At 43.9% G+C, this 15005-nt stretch overlaps 1 protein-coding gene across 3 annotated transcripts; it reads left to right on the plus strand.

Moving 5' to 3' along the window:
• The first annotated feature begins 2424 nt into the window (after positions 1-2424).
• Cldn12 (claudin 12) lies at positions 2425-13918 on the plus strand. Of its 3 annotated transcripts, XM_052719947.1 has the most exons (5): positions 2425-2586; positions 4064-4144; positions 7541-7591; positions 9049-9105; positions 10452-13918. In XM_052719947.1, the coding sequence occupies exon 5, from the start codon at positions 10481-10483 to the stop codon at positions 11180-11182; it is 702 nt and encodes a 233-aa protein (XP_052575907.1). In that variant the 5' UTR covers positions 2425-2586; positions 4064-4144; positions 7541-7591; positions 9049-9105; positions 10452-10480; the 3' UTR covers positions 11183-13918. The 3 variants fall into 3 exon arrangements, with proteins under 3 accessions (XP_052575907.1, XP_052575906.1, XP_052575905.1); XM_052719946.1 differs by having other exon boundaries at positions 7541-9105; XM_052719945.1 differs by lacking the exon at positions 9049-9105 and having other exon boundaries at positions 2426-2586.
• Positions 13919-15005: the final 1087 nt, after the last annotated feature.

Here is a 15005-nt window from a genome sequence, read left to right on the forward strand (position 1 = left end):
AGCATTGTCAAGTCCAAGGAAAAGGAGTTTTTAAAAAGTGGGGAAAGAGCCGGGCAGTGGTGGCTCACGCCTTTAATCCCAGCACTCGGGAGGCAGAGGCAGGCGGATCTCTGTGAGTTCAAGGCCAGCCTGGTCTCCAAAGTGAGTTCCAGGAAAGGCGCAAAACTACACAGAGACACCCTGTCTCGGAAAAAAAAAAAAAAAAAAAAAAAAGTGGGGAAAGAAAAAAGAGAAAACTCAAAAAACAGATTTTTGAATTTGGTATGGAAGAGGTTGTTAAGAATATGATAGGCAGAATATTTCCTAAAGGTAACCACATCCTCTTCTCCAGAATCTGAACATGTCATGTGACATGGCAAGGTGTGTATGTGGGGGGGTTAGGTTTGGGGTGAAATTAAAATTGCTAATCAGGTCCATAGAATTGTGACATCTTACAGGTGTGCCCAAGTCATCACAGGATATTAAGAAGGAAGAAGTTTCAGAACGGTGAGGTGTGAGAAAGCCTTGGCCAGCCATTGCTGATTCTGAAGACAGAGGATTGGTTGTGTCACCTTTCTCATCATGGTGACACACTGACAAAAGGGAACATAGGAAGGGTTGACTCTGGCTCCTATTTGAGAGGTCCAGCCCATCATGGTGGCGCAGGCGTGGGAGGAGAGGGGTCATGAGGCACCTCATCCACACCCAGGAGGCAGAGAAGCTGGGGCCAGAACCAGGAATGGGGTGATAAGACTTGTGCACTGGAGACCAATTTCCTCCAGCTCTGCTTGGAGACTGCATGGTTTCTGGTCTTGGACAGACTTGTGATTTTCTCCTCTTTGAGTTACAGGCCAGTTGTTACTATAGCAACACAAAATGGAAACTTAATAGCCAAGTCCTTGTGTGTCAGATACTGTTGTACTTTTCTATGTATTGCATATGAGGATTAAATTAATTTAATTCTCCTGATTTCCTGGTGTAAACACACTGTTCTACAGATGGAGACCTTAAGGTACCACAGGTCTATTGGTCCAAGGTCACACCAGGGCAGAGTAGAACAGACATGGGTGAGATCTTTTACAGTTGTGTCAACTATGATGATTTCCCATCCTTTTTGAGAAATTGCAACTGAGAAGTTAAAGAACATTTAAATGGCTAGTATAAGAAACATTCCTGTACTTGCTTAGAATCAAACGTTGTTCCCTAACCTAGAGGCTCTTTGCAGTTGGTATCTGCTGGGAGAGGAGGTCAGTTTTCTCCACATGACAGCAACCACAAGAATAGTTGGCTAACACAAAACAAGACACCATGGTTTTTATGTGCTTTTCGTCAGGATTTGGTTTGGTTTTATTGGGGGTTTTGTTTTGATTCTCACAGGTTTTGTTTTTGAGAAATAACATGAAGTTGGGTAGGTAAGGAGGTGGGGAGGATCTGGGAAGAGTTGGAGGAGGGGGAAGAATATAATCAGAATGTCTGAAAAGATTATAAGTAATTTTTTTTTTTTTTTTTTTTTGGTTTTTCGAGACAGGGTTTCTCTGTGTAGCTTTGCGCCTCTCCTGGAACTCGCTTGGTAGTCCAGGCTGGCCTCGAACTCACAGAGATCCACCTGGCTCTGCCTCCCAAGTGCTGGGATTAAAGGCATGCGCCACCACCGCCCGGCGATTATAAGTAATTTTTTAAAAGCTGTCAACATTGACCAGTTTCTGTTTCTCCATTTGTGCGTGTGTGGGATCATTTGGAAGTCGTAGGCATCACATCTCTTCAATCTTTTTTTTAAGCAGTCGGATAAATACTGTGTAGGAATCCTTTGAAATATTTACCTGCACAGGACTCACATTTAAGAGAAGACGAGATAGGATAGTTGATGTGGAGAAGAGTCAAGTTAGATTAAATACCTAATAACTAGTTTTACGTAGTAAACTGCTGAGGTAATTATCGTTTGCCCATTGTTAGATAACCACAGGAGGTAACATGCAAAGGGCCTCTTGGAAACCTGTGTGGTTATTCTTTTGCATCTAATGGACATTGGATTGAGTACTCAAACGATTCTCGATTTCGTTTCCCATGCGTGTGCCTGACCGCATTTTTTTTTTTTTTTTTTGGTTTTTCGAGACAGGGTTTCTCTGTGTAGCTTTGCGCCTTTCCTGGAACTCGCTTTGGAGACCAGGCTGGCCTCGAACTCACAGAGATCCGCCTGGCTCTGCCTCCCGAGTGCTGGGATTAAAGGCGTGCGCCACCACTGCCGGTTGTGGTGGCGCACGCCGGTAGGATTTGCTGAAGGAGGCGGAGGCAGGAGGATCACGAGTTCGAGGCCAGCCTGACCGCATTTTAAGCCAATTCCTAAACCTGGCCTTAACGGTGCAAGAGGAAGCGAGGGAGGCGGGACCCGGAAGGAGGAGGTGGCCTGTGGCCCTCGGCCCGGTGGATGCTGGGAACTGTAGTTCCGCGCAGGCAAGGTATTCCTGAGCAGGGCCCGGGGAGAGCCTGACTGGCTCCCTGAAGCCACTGGGGCGGCTTCGCCGGGACGCACTTCCGCGGCCGCGGAGGGAGACGACGCGAGAGGCTGCTCCGAGTGGGCGAGCGGGATGCTCGGGCCGTGAGGAGTCGGTAGGTGTGGTCGGGAACGCTCCCGTTTCGGAGTCTTTTGCAAGTAGTTGAGGGTGTTCTGTGAAACGGCGAAGTGGCGGCGAGTCGGCATTTTCAGCGTTTGCCCACATGTGCGGATGTGGAAACTGGCTGAGGAGGTATTTGGTAAAGCGTTAAGACATTTTCATTCCCCCAGAGGAGTATGGAAATGTGGGGCCGCCTTGCCGGGGAAGCTGCGGGCTGCGAGCGGGTGGGCGGGGGTGTGAGGCGCGAGCTGCAAGTTGCTATTTTCGAACCAGCCAGCTGACGCGGCCGGTTGTGTAACGACGACCTGCTGCCGGCGGTCCCCACGCAGCGGGCAGGGGTGGGCTCGCGGGAGCGGGCGGCGGGCTCGTCCCATTGGCTGTGCGCAGCCGCCCCTTTCCCGGCTCGGCCGCTCGGGTTCTCCCGAGGACGCGGCCCCGGCGCGGGCGGGCGCGGGCGGGCGGGCCGAGCTGCCCCCCATCCTCCTCCCCCACCCCGCACCGCTGTGCTCTGGCTGGAACACTGCCACACTAGGTGACCTCACTGGAGAAGGTCACCCAGGGGCCCTAATGGTGTTATGATTGTAAGTGAGCCCTTCTGATTGTGAAGCAAGCTTGCTTGGTAACAGTTCAGGAATCATAGATGGGAGGTGGGGAACCTTGACCGAAATCAGCACACGGGCCACCTCCTGCATAATTACTGTAATGGGACCAGTGATAAACGCCTCAATCCAGGAAGCTCGCAGGCGTTTATGAGTTTTCACTCATCCTACCTGTTTGAGTTACATAGTATTTAAAGAGGAAGTCACTCCTGTTTAGAGATAGGAAAACATCCTGAATTGGCAGGTTGAGCCAAGGGTGATAGCATATGGCATAAACTAAAAAGAACATTCTGGTAGCAAATTTTAGGGTGAACAACATAGATCAGTTTTGTCTGGTTTTATTGTGAGTACCGTTTTTAAAAACATTTTAGAAAACAATGCATTTTTTTTAAAATTTCAAGACAACTGTATAGTGTGTTCATGGTTCTTGTTATTTCATGATAGCCATGAATTGGATCCTGAAAAAAATAAATCCATTAATTTTTTTCATAGATTTCTAACCCAGTAAAGTGATTTTTATTTTTAGCCTTAATTATCCTGAACTTTCGAATCACAAAGTAGTAGTTATTTTTCTTTCGAGGCTCACATCTAACAGTGAGTGTAAGGATAGATGGCCAGTGTATTTGTGTTTTTGTTTGCTTGTCAGTGGTGCTGGTGATTGAACCCGGGACCTTCTACATGATGGGCGAGCATTCTAGCACTGAGCTACACCTCCAACCTTACACTCTCTTTGAATAACTTACTGCCTGCCTCTTTTGATGTACCATTTTATTAAGTTAAGATGATTACTGATTTTTTTCTACTTCTGTATGAATTAAAATAGAGTTTTCAGAGAAACACTGTAGTGATTTGGAGCACTTCCTGTTCCCGTAGGCCCAGATTTTCTCTTCTTTGTGTGCAGCTGTTTCATCTAAGATTGATAAGCTGATTTTGGAGGATCAGGTACACTAAAGGGTAAGTGTGTCCTTGGCTTGTAGAATGTTTCCCTTTCTTCTGTCTCGGTCAGGAGCAGTGCTTTTCTTCTTCAACAAAATAACAGCATAGAACCCTTGTGGGACAGTGACTAATGATTGCGGTTTCCAAGAAAACCCAACTTATAGATAGAAGGGATGGCAGGTATTAACAGCAAGAATTAATTTAGTGGCTATGAGACATATGTTCTTTTGAAGTGATTCCTTGGAATTGTCCCTGAAAAAATTATAATGGGTTTGTGAGTTCCTAAAGCTCTTAGCCACTGTTTCTGCATCAGCCTTCTTTGAACTCTCTTCAAAGCCAGAGGAAATATCATTTAAAATATCTTTTGTTCAAAATGATATCATGGATAGCATTTGTGTACCAAATGTTCTTCCCTGAAAGTCATTCTGGCACAGGTGACAGATGTGAAGTGGCTGTCCTGGAACAGAGCATTTGATTTGGTCAGTAACCACTCCAGAACTAAAATTCTGTCATCATTGCTAGATAAGTGTTTCTGTTTTTGTTTTTCATCTTTCAAAAGTAGAGAGACCTTAGGCCACTAAGGAGCAGAAAACAAGCACTCAATCTAGAAACAGCCTGAGTGCTTCCGAGAACAGGATGTGGTGACTTATCCCAAATGAAATGAGTGGAACTTACACTGAAGCAGATTTATAATTTTCTCTGTATCTCAGCTAGATATGTATAGACAGCTATGTATTTATTCCTTCTCAGCAAGTTCCTCCTGTGCGCCAGTAGTAAACACAATGCACAAAGCAAGGATCTCTGGCCCGAGATCAGTCTGTTGGGAAAGAACAGTATGTAAACAAGGAAGTGTAAGCATTCGCACTGCTACCAAAGAAAAAGTAAAACAGTGCTGTTCACATCATGCAGCCAAGGATGGGGGAAGGCTGTTGAACAGAAAGGAGGAGGGTTAGGTAGGTCTCCCCAGCAAGGTGACTAGATACCAGTTAAACGACGAACAAGGTGGGACTCCGAAAGTTGTTAGAGGGTTGGAGAGCTGGCTTAGCAGTTTAGAGAATGTGCTGCTCTTGCAGAGGGCCTGGTTTGGTTCCCAGCACCCACGTGCCAGCTCACAACCATCTGTAATTCCAGTTTCAGAGGATCCGACACTCTTCTGGCCTTCTCAGACACGGTGTGCATGTGGGCATAGACATACGTGCAGGCAAAGCATTCATACACATAAACTGAAAATAAATCTTAGAAGTTTGGAAGATTACCGTGCGGCCAAGCTCTTAATTAAATTAAGAAGTGGAGAATTTGGAAAGTTAAGCGGAAACAGTGATTACACAGTGAGGTGTGCAAGGTGAGAGTGATTACACAGACAGACAGGTGTGCATGGTGAGAGTGATTACACAGACAGACAGGTGTGCATGGTGAGAGTGATTACACAGACATACAGGTGTGCAAGGTGAGAGTGATTACACAGACAGTGAGGTGTGCAAGGTGAGAGTGATTACACAGACAGTGAGTTGTGCAAGGTGAGAGTGATTACACAGACAGACAGGTGTGCAAGGTGAGAGTGGTTACACGGACAGTGAGGTATGCAAGGTGAGAGTGATTACACAGACAGACAGGTGTGCAAGGTGAGAGTGGTTACACGGACAGTGAGGTGTGCAAGGTGAGAGTGATTACACAGACAGTGAGGTGTGCAAGGTGAGAGTGATTACACAGACAGTGAGGTGTGCAAGGTGAGAGTGATTATACAGACAGACAGGTATGCAAGGTGAGAGTGGTTACACGGACAGTGAGGTGTACAAGGTGAGAGTGATTACACAGACAGTGAGGTGTGCAAGGTGAGAGTGATTATACAGACAGACAGGTGTGCAAGGTGAGAGTGGTTACACGGACAGTGAGGTATGCAAGGTGAGAGTGATTACACGGACAGTGAGGTGTGCAAGGTGAGAGTGATTACACGGACAGTGAGGTGTGCAAGGTGAGAGTGATTACACAGACAGTGAGGTGTACAAGGTGAGAGTGATTACACGGACAGTGAGGTGTGTAAGGTGAGAGTGATTACACGGACAGTGAGGTGTGTAAGGTGAGAGTGATTACAGACAGTGAGGTGTGCAAGGTGAGAGTGATTACATGGACAGTGAGGTGTGCAAGGTGAGAGTGGTTACACAGACTGACAGGTGTGCAGGGTGAGAGTGATTACATGGACAGTGAGGTGTGCAAGGTGAGAGTGGTTACACGGACAGTGAGGTGTGCAAGGTGAGAGTGATTACAGACAGTGAGGTGTGCAAGGTGAGAGTGGTTACACAGTGAGGTGTGCAAGGTGAGAGTGATTACACGGACAGTGAGATGTGCAAGGTGAGAGTGATTACACAGACAGTGAGGTGTGCAAGGTGAGAGTGATTACATGGACAGTGAGGTGTGTAAGGTGAGAGTGATTACACGGACAGTGAGGTGTGTAAGGTGAGAGTGATTACAGACAGTGAGGTGTGCAAGGTGAGAGTGATTACATGGACAGTGAGGTGTGCAAGTTGAGAGTGGTTACACAGACTGACAGGTGTGCAGGGTGAGAGTGATTACATGGACAGTGAGGTGTGCAAGGTGAGAGTGGTTACACGGACAGTGAGGTGTGCAAGGTGAGAGTGATTACAGACAGTGAGGTGTGCAAGGTGAGAGTGGTTACACAGTGAGGTGTGCAAGGTGAGAGTGATTACACGGACAGTGAGGTGTGCAAGGTGAGAGTGATTACAGACAGTGAGGTGTGCAAGGTGAGAGTGATTACAGACAGTGAGGTGTGCAAGGTGAGAGCACGTAAAGCGCATAAAGAAGCTGTGATTGGGTACAAGCTCGACGGCACACGCTGTGGGGAGGTTTGAGGCTCAGTTCAGGAAATGGGATCTCAGAAAATATTCTGGTATAGAGCTGGTTGACAAAGCACAAGAGTAGAAGCCTTTTTACCCTCTCAAGTCTGAACAAGTCCTAGTCTGGAAGACAGCAGTTTGACAACTAAATACATCCTTTCCCCATCACCCTACAAAATGTTATCTCCAAGTGGAATGAGACATCAAATTACAGATATGTAGAGTTAATGACGGGATAAAAAGTGAAATGACCAAAGGAAGTTGTAAGGAACCTGGAGATTTGAGATTACTAATGTTCTTCTTCTGAAGCACATTTCATGGTGTCTTTGTTGACTGTATGAAACTGCTAGTCTTTGGTGTATCATCATAGCAGATTCAGAGAACTGATGCAGAACTTATATTAACTTGAAGCACGGTGTAGTTAAATACACTTAGTACTGAAATAAATGTTAGTCTTCCAATGTTCATTAATATTGTTTGTCTGTAGGCTAAGGATTACAGGAAAGTATTAATAATAAAGCTGTATATACTGATACTCTTCCTTATTGCCTTTGGGTTGCAGGAATCAGTGGTACAAGACACTGTTTGGAGAGATACTAATTACTTGAAAATTGTAAGTATTTGTTCCCATCTCTAAAAGCAAGAATGCAGCTGTGATTGAGTTAAGAGTTTGAGAGGATTAGCTGAAGGAGTCTTTAAGCTTTAAAAGAAAAGGAATAACCTTGTAATTGCTCAGTCTTTAACCCAGAGCAATAACTTTTTAATAAATGGTTTACTGGCTTATGTTGCTTAATATATAACAATGATCACTTAATACATAGTAATTATACAATTGATTGACCATCAGTATTTTGAGTTTGCATGGAACAGCATGTTTTTCTTAGCACACTAGACCAGTGATCTACACTACAAATCTTGTGGAATGAGTGACTTCTTAGTCATGGCCATTTCTTCGTCTAGCCCACATTTGTGAACTACTTTGTATGGTCTTGGTACAGGGCCCACTACTCATTCATATAACGCTAGAATGATTTGTATGCCAGGCACTATGCTTAAACTCATCATTCATAGGGGAAACAGGTCAGAAGACAACTGGAACTGAATTCTGGAGCTTGGCTTCGTTAAGCATTCCTAATGCAAGCATTCTCAAACCTGCACCAAAGGACCAAAGTGTTTATTCTTTGTCATTTTATTCTGAAAATTTTCTGGAACACTTACAACAACTTTTTATATTGATAGAAGGCAGCATAACAAGTAGTAGCTAATAAGTATGGGAAAATTTAGAACTACCCTTACTTAGAACATCTAATTCAAGGTCATTTATGGCCAAGCTCTAATTTCATATTATACACCTAATGGTGTATTATTATTTGAATACACAGGCATAGATTTTTTGCTAGTAAAACTGTTCTTAATTTATATGGCTGTATAACATATGCACATAGCATTCTTTTCTGAAGAACATTGTACTTGCTTGCTGAAACGTGTCCTAACCTAGTTTCTTAGCATTTTGTCATGGTTATCTTTCTGATCCTGACTTCCTGGGAATGTTTCTGTGTTATCTCGGTAGAGAATATTTGTTTCTGGAAAAGATGATGGATTCTGTGAACATCATGATACTGTAGCAGAAATAAAAGTTATTCTCAACTTTGCCCCTTCACCCTGCTTTGAACAACAAAAGTAAATGTAGCTCTGAAAGTTGTCTGCTCTGTTGCACATGGTGGGAAATATGGTTGAGTAATGCTTTGAGGTGCGTTGCAAACTCTCAAAAAAAAATTAATTCTGAGTCAGGTACTGGTTTATATAGTTAACCATACATGAGAAAAGAATACAGTCTTCTAACTTGAGAAGAAAGGCCTTGCTGTTGTTTCGATTACAATAGCATTAGCAGAGATAGGTCTTCTACTTCAGAGTCCGCATTTATCTTCCACAAACATGAATAGCTTTATAACCACCAAGTGCTAGAGATTTCCCTGAAAAGCACTTGGATCAAATTGAATCATCCAGAAGGTAGGTTAGCAGAAACGCTAGGGCTTTTGTTCTCTTCTTCCCTTTGTCTGATTTCCCCAGACATGAGTCCATTTCACTTCTAAGGATTTCCTGGTGTGCCAAAATTATAGCAGTGAGGTGAGTTTGCTTTTTCCTCATCTAGCTTTCATTCAGGAAATGTTGCTTAAACCACTCTAGCGTACCCATTACTGAGCACTCACTGGTCAGTCACAAAGGCAGTCACTGAGCTCATGAGCCCTGACAGTGACTTCACACAGTGTGTCAGTGTTTTCTAAGACTTGACATCACATGAACACATTGGCTCCCTGGGGGAGAACCCGGGGGGTAGAGACTGCTTTCTCACCCATTTTGCAGAAGAGGAAAGTCGGTCTGTCAGTCGGGCCCAGAGTCAGCTCTGAACATCCTACTGTGCTGCCATGCTTTCTCCACCCCTCTGCAGACCACTTCCTCACCTGCTGCTTGAGTCTCACTTTACATTTGCTGGAGCACTTGTGCTCAAATTGTAGCGTTAGTGGCCAGCTATTAGTTATTGAGTGCTCTAGCCCTTGCTATAATTTGAGTTATTTGTGCTTAAGGTCTGCTTTTTCATTGTACACCTGATATGCATATTGTTCCATATATGTATGTTGAATGAATATTAACAACCAAGAAAATTTAGGTGTGATGTTACTCTAGTTAATGATGAAGAAAAATGATGGCCAAAAATTCTCGTTGTGTGTGACACAGTGATGGCGGAGCATGTGTGCACCTGACCTATATACATGTTGATGTGTTTTCATGTTGTGCAGGGAGGAAACAGAAGTTTCCATGTAGCTAGAGTTTTCCTGCCTGGCCCACAGTCAGGACAAATCTCTCTCACCTGCCAGTCCCACAGCCGCTCAGACCCAACCAAGTAAACACAGAGACTTATATTGCTTACAAACTGTATGGCCGTGGCAGGCTTCTTGCTAACTGTTCTTATAACTTAAATTAACCCACTTCTACAAATCTATACCTTGCCACGTGGTTCGTGGCTTACCGGCATCTTCACATGCTGTTTGTCCTGGTGGCGGCTGGCAGTGACTCTGACTCAGCCTTCCACTTCCCAGCTTTATTCTCCTCCTTGTCCCGCCTATACTTCCTGCCTGGCCACTGGCCAATCAGTGATTTATTTATTGACCAATCAGCAACACACTTGACATACAGACCATCCCACAGCATGGGATGGTCTTTTTTTTTTCTTTCTTTTGGGAGGGTAGGGTGGGGTGGGGTCTAGTTTAGGACTCACTGTAGAGACCAGGCTGGCCTCAGACTTCCTGTAGTCCTCTTGGGTCAGGAGTGCTAGGATTATAGGCGTGAGCCAGCAAGCTCTGCAGAAGTGCCCTCTGCACTGTCATTTCATCAGGAAATGTGCTGCCAGTTAGTGGCAGCTCCAGCTGTGCTTTCCTGCTGTGCCTGATCTGCCCTCTGTATGTCACCCCTAGTCTGACCTTCCTGCTCCAGCCTACCTGCCATGGGCTGCCGGGATGTCCACGCAGCCACCGTCCTCTCTTTCTTGTGTGGCATTGCCTCTGTGGCTGGCCTCTTCGCGGGGACTCTGCTTCCCAACTGGAGGAAGCTGCGGCTGATCACGTTCAACAAGAACGAGAAGAACCTGACTATTTACACAGGCCTGTGGGTGAAGTGTGCCCGGTACGATGGGAGCAGTGACTGCCTGATGTACGACCGTACTTGGTACTTATCAGTTGACCAGCTGGATTTGCGTGTCCTCCAGTTCGCCCTGCCGCTCAGCATCCTGATCGCGATGGGTGCCTTGCTCCTCTGCCTGATTGGAATGTGTAACACAGCCTTCAAGTCGTCGGTGCCTAACATCAAACTGGCCAAGTGTCTGGTCAATAGTGCAGGCTGCCATCTGGTGGCTGGACTCCTCTTTTTCCTGGCAGGCACTGTGAGCCTCTCTCCATCCATCTGGGCCATCTTTTATAACACTCATCTCAACAGGAAGTTTGAGCCGGTCTTTGCCTTTGACTACGCAGTGTTCGTCACTGTTGCTAGCTCAGGGGGCCTGTTTATGACTGCTCTTCTTCTGTTCATTTGGTACTGTGCATGCAAGTCGCTGTCTTCTCCTTTCTGGCAGCCACTGTACTCTCATCCTCCCAGTATGCACACTTACTCACAGCCCTATTCATCACGTTCCCGCCCTCTCCGCCATTGAAATCGACATTCCAGTAGTTTCACATAGCACTTAACAGAGATATGATTAATTGTTGAAAGTACGTGTCGTAGCCTCACAGTCCCCTGCGTGAAGAGCCTTTTTGGACCTGTATACATTTTTCCATTGTTCTAGTCAGTGGAGCCAAATTTGTCTATCTTAGTGGAATGAAATGCTGCTAGATTTCATGAGGTATATATTACATTCTTATAATGTGAAACATTCCTTTTATCTTCCTCTGATACTAGAAGGGTCTTTAGCCTCCTTGTTGATGTCTGATCAAGTTCATGAAAGGACCTGTGATAGCAGGTGAGGCCATGAAAGCAGCATGGTAAGGAACAGTGCTGTTGTGCTTAATCCTTACCGATTTTTCAGATCCTTTATTGTCTCTGATGACTTAAACTGAAAAGAGCAGTTTCAATGCAAGGAATTTCAGTCAGATAAAAATTGCAGTTTGTTTCCAGAGCTCTGCCAGCTTGCGGGTATAATTTTGTTCTCTCGGGACTAATTGAGTAGGCGTCAGTACACTGAAGATTACTACTATCTTCTACCTCATTTCAGTGAAAAGTAAAATGCATTTTAAATGTCAGGGTAAGGCCAATATTTAAATATGGAACATTTAGCTGCCTTTTTGGTTTTCAGACGGGCTCTTGCTATGTATCCCTAGCTGGCCTAGAATTCACTCTGTAGACCAGGCTGCCCTCAAACTTCTCACCATTCTCCTGTCTGCATCCTGAGCCCTGATTACAGGCATGCCCAAGTACATCTAGCTCACCATAATTGTCAGTTACTGATTATATTGTTGGAGTTAAAATGTGCCAAGTGACAGATTGTGGCTTCATCTGAAGCAAGAAACCCTTTCCAAATACCCATCAATCAGGTAGTACTCATGCCCTGTACAAGCGAGTGGCTAAGACAAATGAGTAAAAGGTTGTCGAAGCCAAACGCTTGCCTTTTAGACCTAAGTGGTAGGGTACAGGAGCCTGTTCTCAGTGACAGCATAAAAGATTCAGTTGGTGGCTACTATTTCAGTAATGCATGATGTAAATGGTCGTAGCTTGACTGTTCAGTTTCAGCTTCATCACTGGCTACTTGTGCATTAGCGTTTAGCTCTGCCTAACACTTGAGTAAGTACTTTAGAGGATACACAAAAAGGAAGATGTAGCTACAGCTGTGTAGAAATTTTGATCTTATACAGATCAAACTTATAACTGACAACCAGCAAAAAGCTTGTCTTTACTGGCAGCTGTTGAACTTCTCAAGCATTGATCCAGGAACATATTTCAGCTGAGCCATGTCCCCTGGCACAGACAGCCTATGGCACACCAGCACTACTATCCTGGACGCTAGAAATCTACTTAAGTTAGGTCTCCTCTCATAGCTTCCAAGCTGTAATAACAGTTTCAGATAATGAGAATGGGCAAGATAGTAGAGAGATTAAATTGTACCCTTTCTACCTCTGAAATTAAGATGATACATTAAAGAGAGACAAGTTTTAAAAATGTCTCCTGATGTGATATCAAATGGACGAAACCATTTTAATACTAAAGTAATACTTGGACATTGAGAGTTGTTGGGTCTTAACTCCTAGGGGTTTGAGCTGCTCATTAATTGGTATAATTTCTATCCACTAGCATTATGTTTGTAAGGATTGTGGTATATTATAGTTATAGATTTTTACAAGCGGCTGATTTTATGAAAAACAGTTCATGATGCCTCTTTTGCAAATCCGAGTATTTCTGTAGAGATAAGTCCAACACTACTTTATGTAGGCAAGTAAATCCGATTGTATAATTTTTAAATGCTGTCAGTACAAAGCATGCACATCTATGGTTTTTAAATTATAGCTTCTAATTGTTTTCACCTCTCGTTCCTCTCATTCATAGATAGAGCTGAGTGTTGATCATTCCAGGACAGTGGCAGCTGGAATTTTGAGATTGATAGTAGTTTTTCTCCTTTGTTAGTTAATCTTAGTTTTTCTCTCACTAAACTTTTGTTCAAAAGGATCAAGAATTCCACCATCCCTTGGTCTTAGTATAAATAGAGTTAAAAGTAGGGCCAGGCATGGTGGCTTTTGATGTTAATCTCAGTACTCAGGAGGCAGGGACAGGTGCATCTCTCTGGACATCCTGGTCTCCATAGCAAGTTCGAAGATAGTCTGAGCTACACAGTGAGACCCTGTCTCAAAAAAATTAAAAAGAGAAAAAGAAAGCAGGCAAGCAGACTCAGCAATGAGAATACTAAACAGTTTGCGGCTCACCGAGTTGTAACTACAAACGTTAAGCTTGCTTATGAGAGTCTTTTGGCATCTTCATCTGGCCTCCAATTGGTATTTATTATGAATCCACTCAGGAAGAGAAACAGCTGTTTCTATATTATCCTTTTAGTGTTCCAGATTCGGCATAAATAGCTATTTTTTAAAGCCATCAAAGGAAAGCATGCATTTACAATCCTTCTGAGTCACCAGAGCACTCTTGGGGCTATTATTGAGATGGGGTGGATAACTTCTTTTGTTGTTTAAAAGCTGTTAATTTTAAAGGCCTAAGGAGCCAGCTTGGCACACAACCTCAAATGTGAGATGGTACACTGGGTTTGTGTCATCCAGCTTCAGAAAAGAATAAATTCACTCTGCTTGTATATATGCCCTATGATGGATAGTACGTGCTGTAAACCACAAGGTAAAATCCTCAGTGGGTGTGGTGTACTGCCTCGTGTTTATTAAAAGATGTATTTTTACAAGTTTGTCTCTGTTCTTTTCTCAGCTTTAAGGTAAAATAGTTTGAGAAGTGTTCTTCAAGTGTGTCAGTGAAAATAAGGCCCTCCTAAAGACTGGACTGGGAGCTAGGAGAAGTAGGGAGCCGCTGAGATACAAGGAGTCGTGGATGGATCTCATCTTCTATTCACTGGGCTTTTTACCAGTCCACAGAAATGCACTGAATAAAGTTGATGGCCAAATTTTCTTCATCAGTGAACTTCTATGGTTAGGCTGGTGATTGGGAATCCGAAGTATTTAGGTGGGGGCATCTTTTCCATTCAAAGGGAAAGGGTTACAGGAAAGTGTCCTCAAGTCTTTTTAAAACCTGTGATGAGCTTTTATTTTGGAATTAGCCATCTGGAACCATTCCAGACATGAACTCTCCACTGAAACCCATGGATTTATTATGGACTCTTAGGTGGCAGAACCATATGTTACACCAGAAATCAGCATCTTCAAATTGAGCATCCCAGCAAATGATACTAAAGCATATTAATCCAGAATCTGTACTCAATCCTGCGGAATTGTAAAGGTGATCAAATACTAGAGAATCGTTTTTATGCTAACCAAATCACAAGAGTCTGGATTTTAGCCAGAAATGAGAATACACATCTTTTGCATCCATTATCAAGATGTGCCTAGGGCCTCTCGAAAAACAGCTATTTCATTGTTGAGGCAAGAAAAATGTAAAATGGACCCAGCACACCTGACATAAGAAAGAAAATGCCCTTGCAGAGCCTTGAGGCAGGAGGAGGGGCTTGGACTTGCCTCTACTGAGTGTACCAGGCTCTGCTGACTCCCCATGGGAGGCCTTACCTTCTTGTAGGAGGGAATGGGGGGTTGGAGGGTTGGGAGGAGGGAAGAGGGGGATCTGTGGTTGGTTAAAAAAAGTATAGAGAAAAAGTCATTGATAAATAAATCAAGATAGGCCACCAACATCTTTAAATAGAGTTCTCCCCAGTGCTTGCTTATTTATTTATTTATTTATTTATTTATTTATTTATTTATTTATTTATTTATTTATTTATTTATTTTTGTTTTTCGAGTCAGGGTTTCTCTGTGTAGCTTTGG

This window comes from Peromyscus californicus, unplaced genomic scaffold, assembly GCF_007827085.1.
Source record: "Peromyscus californicus insignis strain IS unplaced genomic scaffold, ASM782708v3 Scaffold_6__1_contigs__length_162567912, whole genome shotgun sequence".
In the NCBI taxonomy this organism is placed as follows: Eukaryota; Metazoa; Chordata; class Mammalia; order Rodentia; family Cricetidae; genus Peromyscus; species Peromyscus californicus.

Bases quoted from the DNA above. Each gene is read 5' to 3' on its own strand.
- Cldn12 (XM_052719946.1), top strand. From the start codon at position 10,481: ATGGGCTGCCGGGATGTCCACGCAGCCACCGTCCTCTCTTTCTTGTGT.